Source organism: Palaemon carinicauda, chromosome 2 (assembly GCF_036898095.1).
Source record: "Palaemon carinicauda isolate YSFRI2023 chromosome 2, ASM3689809v2, whole genome shotgun sequence".
Taxonomy (NCBI): domain Eukaryota; kingdom Metazoa; phylum Arthropoda; class Malacostraca; order Decapoda; family Palaemonidae; genus Palaemon; species Palaemon carinicauda.
Window position 1 is genome coordinate 36,413,460 of NC_090726.1, and position 18,420 is coordinate 36,431,879.

Below are 18,420 nucleotides of genomic sequence, written 5' to 3' on the forward strand. Positions count from 1 at the left end.
TATAACCAGCGGGTAAGTATATTCAAAAATTTATTTTATTATGAAAATATCATATTACTGTACGTAGTCTGTCACTTGTTACGTTTTCTGCCTTATGCCATCCTCCTCTGCCGCGACTTCGCTATCGGACATCGTCTCAATCAAAAGGTAAGTTTCAACTTTTTTGTTACACTAATTAACTGTAACCTTTTTTTCAAGAGTATCAATCCTTAATTTAGGTGTACGTACAGGTAACAATACACCTTCACTGATCCAAATGCTTTACATTCAGTACCGTAACTTTTATACAGTAGTAAAGAAAACAGACCGTTTTCTTAGGGCTTGGGGGGGTATAACTAGGCTATAACTACATTATTGAATAATCTCATAGTGGTTTCTGGAATGGATTAGGCTGTTTTTAATGGTTGGGTTAATTATTGAATGATAGAAATGGCTGCATTGCATGTTTATTACTACAGTTTAGCGTGTTTATGGAAGAAAAGGTGTCTTCTCTTAAGGCTTGGAACGGATTAGGCTATTTACATGTAAAACGCGACTCAGGATACGAAAAAATCAAGATACGAAACCGTATCCTGAACGGATTACTTTCGTATCCTGAGGCATCACTGTACAGGGCAAAAGAAGCATACATAAAAATTATGGTTATTGTAAAATTCATGTTTAGAAACTTGATATGGGACACCTACCTCAAAACTCTGACCTGAACAATAATTAATATTCCATCAATATAAATTTTTTTTTTTTTTTTTTTTTACATATAAATACTACTATAAGATGCTAGAACACATGGATATCAAAGCTAAGAAATCTTATAAAAAACATGAATTTAAATGAGTATAAAAAATCATAATCCTAGCTATAGTATTAAAAGTAAATTTTATATAAGACAAAACAAGCATTCTGTAAACTGCATGAATGTCAAAAGAGACTATATCTTTATCCATCTAAAAGAAAGAGAATGCATTTAAAGACAATTATAAAATAAACTACTGAGGCATAATATCTTATTCAGAAATGAATACCTCTGAAATATAAAAGATATTTAAAAATTTCTTGAAAATAAAATGTAAGCTAATGAATATCCAAATGAATGAGTATACATTTCAGGAATGAAAAAACAAAAAAAAACAAAAACTCAATAGAAGAGCAAAATTAGTACTGACTGCAAACAAAGCATCTGGCACCATACAGGTATCTTTTCCTTTACAAATACATTAACAACCTGTGAATAGTGGTTTACACACGCCTTTGTTTAATACACGACACCTACAAGGTGTTCGCGCGAGGGTTGTAACCTCTGCATTCCATGCTTTTATCTTTCTCTAGTATATTTGGAAGGTTTATATTAGGAAAGGTATAAGGAAGGACCTTTCTCACCGGGCGTCACAGGCCTCTTCCCAGAAATAGATTTTTCCTTCGTCAAAATCCCTTAATTTCACTACTTTCCTTCCAAGGTATAGATACCCAAGTAAATATAAAAAGAAATTCCTGTTCATGAGCTCCAAATTCTCGGTAAAAGCTTGAGTGTACTGCTAATCGGCTCCGCCTACCAAGTGGTAAATATAGGACTGCTCGCCACAATCAAAATTACAAATTTTTAAGGTAATTTGTATTTTCATAACTATATACAGTAGGTCTGAGCTCTTTAATAAGAGTATGATTTTGAGGAAGCTGGAAATAGCCATTCAAACTTTTAATGATGTGGTTATAGTTGCTGGAGACTGGGGGGCAAGTACCCTCTACCCGACAGTTGGCACAACCTTCACTTTAACCTTGGGCTTAGGACTGGCAGGTTGAAGAAGGGAGTGTAGCTTAAAGAAATCAAGTTTGTATAGTAAGAAAGAGTAAAAATTACTTAAACTTTGTGATTTCTCCTCACATGAATGGAAAGTATTGTCCTTTGATAGGAGACTTTTCATGTGGAAGGAAGTTTCTATAACTAAATTGGCTGGTCAATTTCTCAGGAAATATCAAGGCAATTGATCCTATACAGGAGCAGAGGTAATCACTCCTGTCAACTTCCTAACAACTTGAGCATGAAAATGTCACAGGTTTTAAGCTAGGTCCCTACCAGGTGACTAGCAGATAGTCAATGAAAAATCTATATCTGTATGGATATGTTGTCTGAATGTATGGTCATTTAAGAGAAATGGGTTTACATACATCATGTTGAGGATAGGGGCAACACTTCAATACAAAACTAGCATGTAAAGAAGTTACTCAATTATAAGGCTTTCCTGCATTAGCAATCGACCCAGCACACAATGGCACAACTGCTACTCACGAAGAGAGAGGAAGATAGAGGAGGAGAACGGTCAGTTATTCCTACCTCTCCTTCTAGACTTACATCATGGCTGCTATCTTGGACAAGATGCTCCTTGTCCCATGAAGAAGCAAGAAGCTAGGTTGGCATGACACCTTATTGAGCAGCTACCACAGGATCAAGGGTAAAGGCATCAAGGGACATATGGGTATACAGTACTCCCTTAGGTAGTGGGCAGTGAAGGTTGTCTGTCATTACCAGATTCCTGCTTAAGGTAGATCAAACATCTCTGACGTCATGTACTTGAGCATGGGATGGTCCTTCTGTTCCCTCGTTTGATAAGCACTTCTGATCATCTCAAAAAGACGGATGAGACAGAGTTCCAAGTTATCTTCTTTACTATTCCAGCATTGAAAAAGAATATCCCAAGGATTGAGAAGCAAGTTATCCTGATCCTGCTGGTTGCTTCTTGTAAATATGAGATTGTAAATGATTAAAAAATGGAGTCATGAATGACTGGGTTCTGGCTCTTGGAAATAAAGGTGAAGAAGACCTTCCGTACTTCAGAATGAATTGTGACATATGGAATGTCATGCAGCTTGCTTGCTCACTATATCGAGGCTAAGTATAGTGAGAGGACAGTTTTAAGGTTCATATCTCTATCTGACGCTCATCTCAAGGGGCTCATTCAGAGTTCGCTTGAGAGACATCTCATTTTGGGGCTAGAGTTTCCAGGGAGGGGTAGAGCCTAAACAAATCCCTGAAGAAATGGTGTAGGCTATTTATTCTGAAACCCGAATAAAGGCTGAGCGACATCCTATCACCACAGAGACGGAGTGGAGCTTCTCTTGATGAAGGTAGATGAGGATATCTTCAATCCATTTGCGAGAGGCTCCAACTGGAGAAGTAACCCCCTTCTTTGACACCAATCACAGAAGTTGGGTAGTTCTTTCAGTGCCTCAACGAGGAGCACTAGCAGACCCAGATACCATCTAACGTGTGGCCACTTGGGAGTCGCAAGGGTCATCATGAGGACCAATACTGTTAACAGTTTATTAAGCAGTCAACAAATTAGGTAGAAAGGTGGAAAGGCTTTATGTGTTCAGATTGTCAAACGGGTGTCAGGAAGTGTCATCAAATACTACCGACAGGTCGACCAAAAAGCAGAATACTGGAAGTTTTTCCTCCAACTGAGAGGAACGGGTTGATTAAAGGTGATTTCCGTAAAACAAGAAACTTTTCCGCCATGCAAGAATGTAGAGACCACTCCGACAATACACAACGGCCCTGGAAATTGAATGTGTCAGCTAGAATATTCCTCTTCTCTGGAATGAACCTTGCTGATAGGTCGACTGCATTGTCGGCTTACCAGTTGTTCAGCTGTTTAGGCAACTTGAAAAGAGTGAGAAACAGTGCATCCTTGTTTGTTGACGTAAGTGGTGTTGTCATTCATCAACGCTACTGAATGTTCTATCAAACTCTGTTGGAAAACTTCCAATGCTAGTAGATCTGCTTGCATTTCCACCATGTTGAAATGCACTTACAACATGCTTATCTGGACACATCCCTGAGGCAATCTGTGAACAGCAGCATCTCTGGAAGTGGGGCATCAACTGGAGCTCCTCTGGTGTTTTCATCATTCAACTACCAGCTAAGATCATTCTGTATTTCTTGTTCCACTGGGACCAGAGGCTAGACGAGGATCGCTGGATGCTAACTAGTAATGCTTCAGACACCACTGGAATGATTGCAGATGGAGGCGCCCATGCAGAATGAGTATCTTCAACAATGCTATATGTACCAGCAGTTATCAGAAGTCATTGCCATTGTTGAGCTAGAAGCTTTTGATTATGAAAGAACAGTTGCACTATGTCCGTGAGTCAGCTGATGCATTGTCCAATTATTATCATCATTACTAGCTAAGCTACAATCTTAGTTGGAAATACAAGATGCTATGAGGCCAAGGGCTCCAACAGAGAAAATAGCCTAGTGAAGAAAGGAAATAAGAAAACAAATAGAATAGAGTACCTGAGAGTAGACTCAAGCAAGAGAACTAACAATGGTTTGATTTTGGAGTGATCTTCTAGAAGAGCTGCTTACCGTAGCTAAATGGTCTTTTCTACCCCTACCAATAGGAAAGTAGCCACAGAACAATTTCAGTGCAGTAATCAATGTCTTGAGTGAAGAAGAATATTGTCAGGTGTATGAGAAAAGGAGAATGTATAAAGAATAGGACACTCTAATCAGTGTATGTGTAGGCAAAGGAAATATAAGGTGCAACAAGAGTGGTTAAAGGACCCAATAACTCTCTAGCTATAGTATCTCAACGGATGACTGGTGACTTAGCCAACCTACTACCTAAATTGAGAAGGCTACTGCCATGTCTATCAGCATACCCCAGTACTCTATTCTCTATTTGAGTATGCAACTGAACTTTACCAAATGATAACAATCCCCAGATCATGGCAAGAGGAAAGAAGTTTGTCTTGATCGTGGAGCAACTGGGCCCTGGAGGATGACAGAATCGGCTAACCATAGAGATACTTCAAGAGACGAATTGCGTCTGAGTGGTCATAAGAAGAGATGAGCGTGAACTCTTGGGGGCGGTATAAAGTCTGAAGCACAGAGCTTTGAACTGATACACAGGCGCTTTCTGTAGGACTGAGTGATGGGTATCTGGAAGTATGCATCCTTCAGGTCCACAGAAAGAACTTGCCATCTCCATTTTGAACAGTGTCTAGAGAGTTGTCGATGATAGGTCTCCAGCCCCCAGTCAACTTCTCCATCATAAAGAGTAACTATAATAGCCTGGAGAACTATATTGGATAATTTTGAGCATGTTTTTCTCTTCCAACTCTTTCACTTCTAAAGCTAAGGTAAGAACTTTCTGTAATTTTGGATGGTTTGACTGGAATACCAATCACGTGAAAGCAAGGGGAGGCACCAGTTGTTGAAAGATGGGCTGAATCAGTCCCAAAGGAATAATCACCCAGCTCTCTGCTTCATGTCACTGGCTAATGGCTTGGCAAGCATTCCACAGCTCCTGGCAGCTGGAGAAGGAGAATGTGTAATGCCTTCCTCCATTTATCCATTGTAACTGTCATGTCATTCTGTGTGAAGAGGGTCATAGACTCCAGCCCTGAGGCACTCCTTCAGGAAGTAGTTGTTACACTAGTTAGCTGATTGGTACACCAAGATGGTCAGTGATTTTTCAGCTGAAAGGACTAAGTCTGTATACTTCTTCCGTGCTTAGGGTTTGCAAATTTCCGAGTTATGGCAAAGTATGCGACTGCTTCCTGATCAGTGGTTGACCCAGAAAGTTGTTTGGAGGCTAGCCATGGTAGCAGACTCAAAGGCCGAGAACGATGAGTCCTGGTTGTCTCTCCTGCTACTGCTGGATCGATGGGCATGAAGAACTTCCGTTGTTGAGAGAGCGCACGAGGAAAGATCTTGCTCGATTGTCAGGAGCTTGAAGAATTCCTTGGACCAAAGATCAGGGAACACCTATATTCCAAAGGAAGGGAAGAGGGGAAAGGGGCCAGACACTCAATTTCATCCTAGACTTACATAGTAACTGTCATCCAAGATGTGATACTTATGGTTTTATAAAAGAGCTAAGGTCAGTACATAACTTGCTGAGCAGCAATCACAGGTCCTAGTGAAAAGGTTTTCAGACTTGTAAGTGCATTTCTGCAAATAATGCCCCGTAAAGCTGGTTTGATAATTCCTTACTCCAACATCTAAAATTTGATCTACTGACAAAGATTTTTCTTAAAATCTAGAGTAGCACTTACACCTCTGATCTCATTGTTGCACATCTTAGCTTGATCTGATGCATCAGGGGATCTAAGGCATAATGCTCTAGTGTTTATCATTTTATTGAATATCCTTTAAATAGTTGTGATGCTACTGCTGTTTATTATCATCATGACATACAATTAATACAATGCTATTGAAAATCTCCTGCAGTCAAAAGGAGATTGTCGATTGTTTTTGGTGACTCATTATCACTCTACCAGTGCTTAAGAATAGGTTCTGCAACCTAGATATGGTAGTTTGGGTTCTCTTAATGTAGCACCTTAGGTTAGAGTAATGTATATATCAATTTTCTACTAAAATCACTATAAACACTGTATATGTACTGTACATGTTTTTTACATATTTTTTTTTTCATCACAAAGTGATTCTGCACAAGAAGGACTGAAAGGGGAGATGCACATACGAGGAGAGACAATGCGAAACCGAGGCTAAGTGAGCAATAGATGGGGTGTTGTGCTGTGTGGAGAGGAAAACATCACGAAGCATGCCAGGTGCAAAGGAGCACAGGCGGTTTGAAATTGTTGGGCTGCAAAAGTACTTGTCGCGAATACGAACACATTTTATACTTAATAGGTTATACAGTTCTCTGTATCACGAATGACAAAATTCACGAAGATAGAGTAGTAAAAAATAGAGGGTTGGGCATGAATGTAAAGAGAGTTCTATATGAGAAAGTGATTGTACCAACTGTGATGTATGGATCGGAGTTGTGGGGAATGAAAGTGATGGAGAGACAGAAATTGAATGTGTTTGAGATGAAGTGTCTGAGGAGTATGGCTGGTGTATCTCGAGTAGATAGAGTTAGGAACGAAGTGGTGAGGGTGAGAACGGGTGTAAGAAATGAGTTAGCGGCTAGAGTGGATATGAATGTGTTGAGGTGGTTTGGCCATGTTGAGAGAATGGAAAATGGCTGTCTGCTAAAGAAGGTAATGAATGCAAGAGTTGATGGGAGAAGTACAAGAGGAAGGCCAAGGTTTGGGTGGATGGATGGTGTGAAGAAAGCTCTGGGTGATAGGAGGATAGATGTGAGAGAGGCAAGAGAGCATGCTAGAAATAGGAATGAATGGAGAGCGATTGTGACGCAGTTCCGGTAGGCCCTGCTGCTTCCTCCGGTGCCTTAGATGACCGCGGAGGTAGCAGCAGTAGGGGACTCAGCAGTATGAAGCTTCATCTGTGGTGGAAATGTGGGAGGTTGGGCTGTGGCACCCTAGCAGTACCAGCTGAACTCGGCTGAGTCCCTGGTTAGGCTGGAGGAACGTAGAGAGTAGAGGTCCCCTTTTTGTTTTGTTTCTTGTTGATGTTGGCTACCCCCCAAAATTGGGGGAAGTGCCTTTGGTATATGTATGCATGTAGAACCCGCAAATAAGGAGAGCTGAAGGCATTTGATTTTCATGAAATGATAGAAGGGTGTAAGTACTTTTTCATGTTTAGTATGTGTATAGGAAAGTTATAAATCACATTATAGGGAAAATCTTTTAACCTATGTTGGACACGGACTTAAAAAAAGATCTCTTAGACCCATTTAATAATGTACGGTGGTGTATTACTGTACTATGAGTGATAGAAGATCCACCCTGAGAAGTGGAAAGAAAGAACCAAAAAGAGTACAGTACAGTTATGCCTTTCAATGGACAACAGAAGTCTTGAGATTCTTCTTTGTCATCCCTTACTTTGCCCACCAATCTGAAGACAAAAGCCTACAAATGTAATAGTCAGTTATTACATGTTTAAAACACATGACAATACGTCATTGTGGAAGAAGAAGCTAGCGTGAGATTTGCTGTAGTCAGACAAGATCATAACAGGATGCATTTTGCAGCTCTCAGCAATGTAACATTTTTATGAAGCATAAACACAAATGCATACCCTGTGAAAGAGTTGTGTCGCCACCGGATGCAGGTGTCTTCCTTGACTAATGTAAAGTTTACATATTGTGTTTAAATGCTGAGATAACTAAATATACGATATCTGTGATATCGATATATTAGGCAGTTCTTATCTATACTTCACCTGGAATGGTCATCCGACCAAACCAGCTATACTCCTGTGATGGAGATGTTAACTCTGTTGTTTTTAGAGAATAAACCATTATACAAACATCACAGGGGAAGACTGCTAACGCTAATGCTATCTATAATTCACAATTTCTATTCTTTATTGTGAATTATCATTTTCTAATAATTTCTGATCTTAGGGGTTATAATTTGTACAATAATTACTATTACAAAACCTTTAAAAGTTTTTGTATACTTGTACCTATGGATGTGTGGAATGCATCCAGTAAATTTCCTTTATTCCTTATGGAAAAAAATATTGTTGTAGGAAACAAGCAATTTTAGGTTGCGAGCTCCCAGAATGTATCAAACTGATAACCCAAGGTACTACTCTATTTCAAATACTGTACTCACTGTGAAAAAATCCTCTATATTGCATATAGCCAACTTATCTGAAATGCTGGCGTCATCATATGGACAACGGTGAATGTGAGCGTTTCCTTTAACATAATCAAAATCCTCCATGTATAGTATATTCATAGATCTCATGAGCACCTGTTGAATAAAAAAGATAATTCTTATAAGTTCTCCAATGGAGAATTTTTTTACAATACATGTAAACATTTATGAAAATTTTCTTTAATGAATAAGACAGTTTTATATATTATATGAAAGACAATATATTCAAGCAGAAAGATCTAAAAGCATAAAATTGTCAATAAGCATAAATTAAAAAGAGTTACCCTTTGAAAACTAGGCATTTCAGGATGGGGATATCCCATCTGGTATTGTTCCAACAACCTAGCAAGCTCGCTATATGTCTCGGTTACTCTGGCTACAGCAGCAGCAACTTCCTTATTACTAGATGCACTGTTCAGTTCAGGTAAAGTAGATTCTAGTTTTTTAATATGAGCATCAACTTCCTCCTTTCCTTGAATAGCTTCATCTTGTTCAAGCATCATTCTCGATTCGATATAATTGTGGAACTCTGCTCTTTCCTGTATCATCGTAACAATTTCTTTATGCTCCTTTGTGTTCTTATGTAAATAACTATGATACGTTTTTAGATCTTCAATTAAGTTTTTAGAAGAAAGAATAAGATCTTGAGCACTTGACTTCTGATAATCAATTAGCTTTTTTATGTGATGACTTTCATCTTCCGACTGTGATTCTAATGTCTTGCCGAATTCCATCCTTCTCATTACAGAAATACAATTCTCTAGGCTGTAATTAATAGAAATGTCTGATGCACTTGATGCCTTAAACCTTGTACTGCAAATATGACAAAATAGGTTTTTAAATGTTATGCTCATGTTTAAGCAATAAGTGCATAAACTGTGGCCACAGTACAGAACATGAGGTCTTCTTGTATCACTGTATGGTAAATCACATGATCCACAACCATTGCTTTTCTCCCTCCCCATTTCCTGAAAAAATAAAGAAATTCTTGTAATTTGAAAACAATTCTTGTAAGTTAACTGCAATTAGATCCTCTAAATTTCAAATAAATATCTGCTAAAAGTGTCCTATAAGCTACCAATTAGGATTACCTTTCTATCCAAAGTGCTGGACAATATGGGCAATGGCCCAAATTCTATACAGTATGAATATAAAATACAGAATTCTAGAAGAAAATTATTTCTGTTCAGTTTGACTGCCGTTACTCTCTTTGAGGAGAAAGTTGTCCCATGTCACAACATAATTATTATCATTATTATTATTACTTACCCAGCTATAACCCCAGCTGGAAAAGCAGGATGCTATAAGTCCAAGGGCACCAACAGGGAAAATAGCCCAGTGAGGAAAGGAAACAAGGAAAAATAAAATATTTTAAGAACAGTAATAACATTAAAATATATATATTTCCTATATAAACTATAAAAACTTTAACAAAACAAAAGGATGAAAAATTAGATAGAATAGTGTGCCCGAATGTACCCTAAAGCAAGAAAAATCTAATCCATGAAAGTGGAAGACCACAGTACAAAGACTATGGCACTACCCATAAATGGGGAAACAGTGTGTATATGCATCACCCTCACCTGGTGTTGGTGCTATGGGCCAAAAGGGATTGTTCACATGTAATCAGTGAAACCATGGTAGCTGTCACAACAGGCTAATACTCCCCTTAAGCAAACTTTAATATATAAATCAGCAGGTGAGAACCGCTACTCTCCCTCCCGGAGGAGAAGAGAATTCGCTATATATCCCAATGAACATTTTGCAAAAACCTCCCATGATGTAATGGTCACCTGATTAATACAGTAATGCTTCACAATACAAGATTAATTGCCTCTGTCGTGTCTTTCGTACCCTGAATTTTTCGCATCGTCGCCTTTTATACGTAAATAACGGATTTTGAAGCGATGCGAAAAATCTATTTTTGGGTGAGATAGCCATGTTGTCCTGATGGAAGGTTCCTACTGGTAGCTTTCTAATGAATATTTGGCTACAGTGATATTCTCAGAGAATTGACCTTTAGGTTTCCAGAATTCTAACTCCTGGCGTGAATATCCTTAAAATTTCTCTTAAGGATATTGCATGATATCAGGGGACGTGTATCTTGATATGACACATAGCAATCTTCACCCCGAATAGCGATTTTGTTTCGTGGGGAAGAGTGGCGAAAACAGAAGTTGAGCCGTTATCAAGGTTACCCTTCCTCCCGTACTATTACGAGTATCCAAGATGGCGCTTATTCCTATTTTTGTAGCGAATTCGCACAGTGGTTTTCCCTGTTTCTCTAACGTTTATGATCATTACTTTGAGGATTATAATTCAATCTCCAGCTTCTTCTGCCTCTGGAAAGTTGAGTATTTATTCTTTACAGTGCATAATTTTCAGCTCCTGCTTCACAGAGAAATTAGATTAATTATTGTGTTAAGGAGCTGAGCCGGTTACCGGAGGCGCCATAGGCGCTGTCGTTCGTTATGCATGTATTATTTAGTTAGCAGAATGACTTTCCCGGTTATAATAGCATTAATAAATGATAAAAGCTATTTAGGCACAATTATTCTAGTAAAGATATAAACTTTATGCATATAATTATTTCCTCTTCTTATGTCGATTGTATACATTGGAGTTTTCGGCGATTTAGGTAACCGAGATCTTGCCTTGCGCTGGGCTACCTAGCCTATGCGCTTTAGTATACTTTCATACATTATCTCCTTTTACCCTCGTGTATCGTTTTATCAATTCTACAGGAGATAGATACAGTATCTCCTAGAATTATTTATATAATTTGATACTCGTCTCCTGTGGAGAATTAAGGGTAATCCCTCCTTCCCTCTGAGTGCCGCCATAGGCGACAACCCTTCCTGGTCTTGCCATAGAGTAGTACACTCCAGCTTGACTAGGCTAGGGTTTTTCTCTCTCCCACCTTTGCTGGCGAGTTTCCCAGCTTTGGTTTTCGACAAAACCTCAGAGTATTCAGTCTTACTGCCGGTAGCCTAATTTGTTACAAGCCCTACAAAAACACCACATTAAGATTTTATAAGGCTAAACTTCACTAAACACAATGAAATACAACCATTTGCATCATTCAATAATAACCTAACTATTAATAACCTGTAAATTAAATGTATAATTAGAACAAACAGTACAACACTGCAATAATAAATAGAAAATACAATAACAAAAACGTGGAACCTTACCTTTGGAGTGAGGCAATGTCCGAGAGCAAAGTGGCAGGGCGGCGGAGGAGGCTGCTGTCCTACTAATCGAGGGTCTGGTGGTCTGCAGGTGTTTCTTCTGCGGTGGTGAAGTGTTCTCATGGGATGTCAGGTCCCTATAGAGAAGGGAGTCCTGATTGGACTTCCTTTAGCGTTCAGATGCCCGCTCGACTTCTTCTGCCTTGAACAAGGCAGTACCGTCTAGTGTAGAGCTCCTGAGCATCGAAATCTTCACCTGTGGGACATCAGTATGGAACCTTTCGATAACTGAATCCTGTCACTTGAGTATCGTGTTCGTTCACTGGTTGACTACCTGGTGGGCGAGGAACTCGATAATTCGGGTACCCGATAAAAATTAGGTTTCCATGGACTTCCTTGTAAATTCCTTAGACCAATCTTTGGATCTAACGAGGTATCCCACAGATCCTAGCCATAGGTCGAACCACGAGGTAGCCTATATGGCGTACTTTGTATTTTTCTCCATGTTCAGGATTTCAGACGCAGAAAAGGAGACCGAGACCCCAGAAAGTCTGTCAAAAAAAGATTCCCCTCGAGTGACTATGGAATAGTCTAGAGACAAAGCTGGAAGAGGCTCGTCCGTGACCTCATAATCTCTTCTCTGCTGGACAAGAGGTGGTAGGAGGAGTTTCGAGGACAATCCCGCGCGGAGAGAATTGGAAAAGCAGGCGATATGGGAGAACACCTTCCTGGCAGCCGTCAACCCCCTTCGACCAGGGCAAAGCTGTACTGGCCTTGGGAGCTTGTTGGGTCACGTAGACATGGTCAAGGACAGTGTCCTTGCCCTCCTGAGGGGCTGTCGTAGGGTCAGCTAACCCACTGATGGCCCTCATACTGGCTAGAACTTGCAAGAAGACATACAGTACTCCGACTCCTTCTACTCCGCTTCTGAATAATTTGGACTGGCTGCCCTGGGGAGGTAGTCATCTTTGTAGTCCTGGTCATCTTCCATCTCCAAACTCTCCTCTATAGGAGCCCGGGATGGGTCAAGGTCGTCAATATTTACGGTTGGGAGAATGTCTCTTGCTGACGTCTCTGCTGCTGCCAGGAAGGTCTCACATGCCCTCTCTTGGTGAAGAGCCGTTCGAGCATTAGCGTTCTTCGGCACCGTCTTGGCACCCTTAGCGTTCTTCGGCACCGTCTTGGCACCCTTAGCGTTCTTCGGCACCGTCTTGGCACCCTTAGACTCTCTCCGAGACGGAAGGAATTCCTCCAGCAGCTATGGTCTGGAGGGTTCCTGCTGTCCCGAGGAGGTCTGCACTTCTATTGGATAAAGAGCAGCAGCAAGTTCTTCTGGTGGTCTGGAGAAGACAAAAAATTCTGGAGGGACCACCTCGATTGGAGACGGCTGAAAGCCGGGAAGGAGAGAAATCTCCTGTGGAGATCGAGAGTGTACGGGGGTGAAGAAGATCACCCAGTGGAAGAGTTGGATTCCTCAGTCTCCTCTTCTCCCTGATGGTAAGAACCGGAGTCAGCTTAAGCTGCGAGAAACCCTGCTGGATTTGAGCAGCAGCTCCACGCACCCTCTTGATTGGCAAAACGTACATCTGAGGGTTAGGGGCTTTGAAAGAGGCAGGCCTCTATCTAGGGTTACATGGGGGAGAGGAAGAGGAGGAGGCGACCAACTTCTCCAACACGATCCTTAGATCTGTTTTGGTGGAGGAGCTGCTTCTGCGACAGCCTGCTTTAGCTGCCTCCACCAAGGTGTCAAACCAGGATGGAGGCTTTCCGTAGTGTCCTTAGGGAGACTCACAGCTGGAGATCGCCTCCTACGTTAACATGGTTTAGGAACCTGAAAGTGTGGTGAATCGGCACAGGCATGGTCTCTTGGTCTATCCTGAAAGGATGAGTAGGAGCGAAAGAAACAGCAGGGAGGATCTTTAAGGCCAGAAGGGAAGGGGACTAGGTTTCTGAATCTCGCTGGAGTGTCAGGGTGACTTGTAGGCACAAGGATTGCAGGCCTGGGCCTGGGAGAGTAAGTGCGCATTGCGCGCATCGAGTCCACATGTAGGAGGATGGAGCGTCGTCAACGGCCTGCAAAGCTCATCTGGGTGGCATTAAGAGCAGTCGTGTGTAGTCCAATGATTAGGCACTGGAGAAAGAGGATCAAGCGTGGGTGCGTGACAATCACGCACTGGCGATGGCAAGCAGCGCACTAGAGAGCCACGATCCGTAAGAGTACAGCAAGCTGGCAAGTGACGATCACGAGCTGGCGGGTGACAATTACGGGATGGCGAGCGTCGAGCTGGCGAATGGCAAGCTGGTGAATGAAGAGCACGAGGAGGTGAGTGACGATCACGAGGTTGTGAACAGTGCGCTGAAGAAACTATCATGAGCTGGTGAGTGGCGAGCAGGAGATGTTTCTTGACGGAGGGCGAGGGGGTGAAAGTCTGGAAGGTTGAAGAGGACTGCGATCCCTTGATAAACAGAACACTTTAATGGTGTCGAGGACTCCTATCGTTGGCAGAAGGTCAGCATTGGGGTGGAGAGAGAGCGTGCTGAGCTCCTCGGCGGCGCTCCTCGGCAGGGGAGTCACGTTGCGCAGGACTGCAAGATGGGGAGGCGTGGCGACGTCTAGCAGAACCAAGCCTAAGCCTTTGCTCAACCCCTTCATCGGAAGGGGAAAGAACACAGACTTTGGCGGCGGCAGCAGGAGCAGGAGAGGGCGAAAGCAGGACTTGGCAAATGGCAAGGACATCAACGACCACACTCCCGGGCGAAGGAACTTCTACCTTTTAGGAAACCAGAATTCATTTCCTCTCGGCCCCCAGCTGTAGAAGCTCCATCAACACATCTTTCGAAGGTGGGCCTGCAACCCCCAGCGATGGCCAAACTTGTAGAAAGGCAGAATACGAAAAGTTCCCACTGAGGAAAGGGGCAGAGTTGCTTCTCTAGTGGAAGCAACACTGTTCCTAGAGTACCGGGGTTGGCCTGGAGTTAGTTCATCAACACTCCTACTCGACCAATCCTCGGATGAGACCAAGCAAATATTAGCTTCAGGAAGAGATCGGGGGTTCAAGGAAGAATTCCGAGGTTTCTTTGATTTCGAGGAAGACCCCAAAGGCAAAGAATCTCTCTTGGAATGCTTCTTGCACTGGTGCCCAAATCTCTCACATTGGGATGAAGACCACTCCCGGCATTCATCACAGGTGTTATCCTGGTCACAACGCCGTCTTCGGCAAGCTGGACACAACGAATGAGGGTTGGTCTCAGCAGAGTACATGAAGGGTCCGGGACAAGTCCGCATGATGGATGGCAGGGAGAAGACACAAGTACAACCTATAAAGAGAAAGCAAAGAAATCGATTAGTTCAAATGGCAACATCTGTTGGGAGGAGAAGAACGACTACATCTGCACTCCACCGAGCCAAAATAGTGACAAGGCAACACTAGTGTATAATTGAGAGGGGTAGCAGGGCTACCCCTACTAACGAGCAGGCCCATTTGTTTTACCTCACTTTAAAAGTTTTTATGACTAGTCTTTCAGCTTTGCCGAAAGATAATCTCTATAAATAGCTAGAGATTTGAATTTAGAGTCGGAACAAAATAAATTTTAACTTTTTTATTATTTAATTTTGTAATTTGATTCAATGTAAAATTTTTGAAACTCCTTGTGTGATGCCCTATACTCAATGGGGAACCAGTTGCAAAACAAGTGCTTTGAACTCAATCAATTATGAACCAGAAACCATTAACCTGAATACTGTTCACTGGCGTAAGAGTGCATCGAAGTATGCACACAAATGACTAAAATCAAACATAATTTGTGTCATGACATCAGGAGCTTTTAGAGTATGAGCATTGTGTGACATGTTTTCAAACAATATCCTTCTGAAAGTTCCCTTGAACTGCACATAAAGTGCCTTATCAAATTTCCATGGATGTATGGAGTAATCTATTTGTGGTGACCTATTGGTAATGTCCCAGGCTGGTGATTCCCAGACTGGGTTTCGAGTCCCCTCAAACACGTCAGTTCCTTTAGTGGCTGCAATCTAGCCAACCTTGTGAGCTAAGGATGGGGGGGAGGGACCTATAGGTCTATCTACTGAGTCATCAACACCCATTGTCTAATCCAGATTATATACGAACATTGGGCAATTTCTAGGGCATTGTCCTTTTTGCTGTGGCAATGTCAGTCTCTTGCCTTTGCCATTCATGAGAGGCCTTTAAACCTTTAAACCCCGTAAAAGGTACGTTGATAATGAATGTAGTTGTGTTGAAGTTGTCGTTCAGCGCCATGGTTCCTTATTGAGAGAAAAGATAAGCCATGCTTTTTCCCATTAGACTCGAGGGATAGACTAACTGGAGATCATCTGAGAAGTAGATACTATAGTCAATGCTTTTTAGTTTGGTAGAATTGCACCGACTCGCAGGGGTGCCCTTTTCGCTCGGAAAAGTTTCCTGATCGCTGATTGGTTGGACAAGATCATTCTAACCAATCAGATAGCAGGAAACTTTTTGGGTCTAAAAAGGCAACCGCTGTGAGTCGGTGCAATGCACCTCATAAAAAAAAATTGAGTATAGATGTGTATACTATACTTTTCTACATATTGTTGGAACCCGCGCAACTTTATCTATTACATTCAAGACTAATGTAATAGATAGTTAGAAAGTGTGTGTATCAATATCAGGACAAGTGTTCAAAGGATTTTTTTTTCCCCTGCAGAGAATTCTCAGGATATTAGGTGTGTACAGGTATGTGAAATGATGATGATTATTATTATTACTTCAAGCAAAGCTACAACCCTAATTGGAAAAGCAAGATGCTACACGCCCACGGGCTTCAATAAGGATAAACTGCCCAGTGAGGAAAGGAAACAAAGAAATAAAAAACCACAAGAGAAGTAATAAACCAGTCAAAATAAAATACACTAAAAACAGCAACAACATAAAAATAGATCTTTCATACATAAACTAAAAAAAAAAAAAAAAAGAGAAACAATGGTTTGATTTTGGAGTGTCCTTGTCCTAGAAGAAATGCCTACCATAGCTAAAGTATCTCTTCTACCCTTTTCTTGTGTTGAAGGGTGTGCAGTTTTATTGCAAAAATTGTAATGAGTTTTATCATTTTCATGGTTTAATACGTTTCATGACAAGTCATCTATTTCTTATGATGTTCATTGCTTTCTTTCCTTGTTATTTGAATTGATTGTTTATTGTTTATAGGTCTCTCTCTCTCTCTCTCTCTCTCATCTCCTCCTCATCTCTCTCTCTCTCTCTCTCTCTCTCTCTCTCTCTCTCTCTCTCTCTTCTCTCTCCTCTCTCTCTCTCTCCTCTCTCTCTCTCTCTCTCTCTCCTCTCTCTCTCCCTCTCTCTCTCTCTCTCTCTCTCTCCTCTCTCTCTCTCTCTCTCTCTCTCTCTCTCTCTCTCTCTCTCTCTCTCTCTCTCTCTCTCCTCTCCCTCTCTCTCTCTCTCTCTCTCTCTCTCTCTCTCTCTCACAGATTATTTTCTTTTCTGTATAGAACGCCATCAATCATTAAATACAAATATCAATTAAACTGCATTGTTACGGGGAAGAGTGTGCTTGTTGAGAAATTAGTATCGCAAGAAATGCCTCCTCAATGGCATTAGTGTGATCAAATTAAGCGGATGGCCTAAAACTAGAAAATTCTATCACTAGGTTAATACTTAAAATTTGAAATCTCATAAAAAGAGTATGAGGACGAGAATGTGGAAAGAATAGACCAGACTATTCGGTGTATGTGTAGGCAAAGGAAAAAGGAGCAGTTGGGAGTAGGTGGATTGTTTCCTGGCATTTGTTGAAATTTTAAGTAATAGATCTTAGGAGTTGTTGTTGATGGGCACCATAGTGAGTACTGTATAGGAGTCGGGATATCGGGTGTTCCACTCGGTAGTGTTATTGGCCCACTACTTTTCATACTATATACACATGGCATGTGGTTTGGCCTTGAAAAGAAGCTTGTGGCATATGCTGATGATGCTACTCTCTGTGCACAATTCCATCTCCTAAACACAGATCTGGGTTGCTGAACCCCTTGATAGAGATCTAGCTAAAAGTAGTGCATGGTGCAAATTATGGGGTATGAAGATGAATTCTAAAAAACTCAAAGTATGATTGTAAACAGGTCGACAGTGGCTCCTTGACATCTGGATCTCAGCATTGATAATGTTTCTTTAACTTTGTATGATTCTTTTAAAATTTTAGGTGTAATTCTCGACAGTAAATTTACTTTTGAGAAACACATTAGGTCTGTGTCTTCTTCAATTGCAAAAAAATTGACTTATTGAGAGTCTTTTAAGATCAATCTATTCTGAAGAAGTGTTTTAATTCTTTCATTCTACCTTGTTTCAAGTATTGTATTGTTTATTCATAATAGTAGGAAACTCTCCTTCCTTAATCTTTCTCTCTCTCTCTCAGTTAGTACCGCAAGGTACTAACCTAACACCGGCAATGCCGCTGGCAAAACTACTGTACTGTATACAACTATACAGTAGTACACATGTTTTCTAACATACTCTGTGTTTCATATCGCAGACAATTGTTGGGACCACAATATTCAGTTGAGGTTGAATACTTCCTCAACACCCAGATGGTTTTCCTCAATTATCAGGGACTTGAAATACCCAATCGGTATTAATATATACTACAGGTGGATAATGTTAGTATAAGACATTTACTAACTCTAACTTGTATC

The 18,420-nt window shown here is 41.1% G+C and overlaps 1 protein-coding gene across 1 annotated transcript in view; it reads right to left on the minus strand.

Annotated features, from left to right (window-relative positions):
* LOC137616069 (uncharacterized) overlaps nt 1–18,420 on the minus strand; it is a 52,906-nt gene that overhangs the window by 3,338 nt on the left and 31,148 nt on the right. Inside the window, exons 2-3 of the mRNA XM_068345747.1 lie at nt 8,820–9,503; nt 8,491–8,631 (exon numbers count right to left, since the gene is read on the minus strand). Coding sequence (XP_068201848.1) covers nt 8,491–8,631; nt 8,820–9,500 — 822 coding nt within the window. The 5' untranslated portion in view covers nt 9,501–9,503. The remainder of the gene's footprint in view (nt 1–8,490; nt 8,632–8,819; nt 9,504–18,420) is intronic.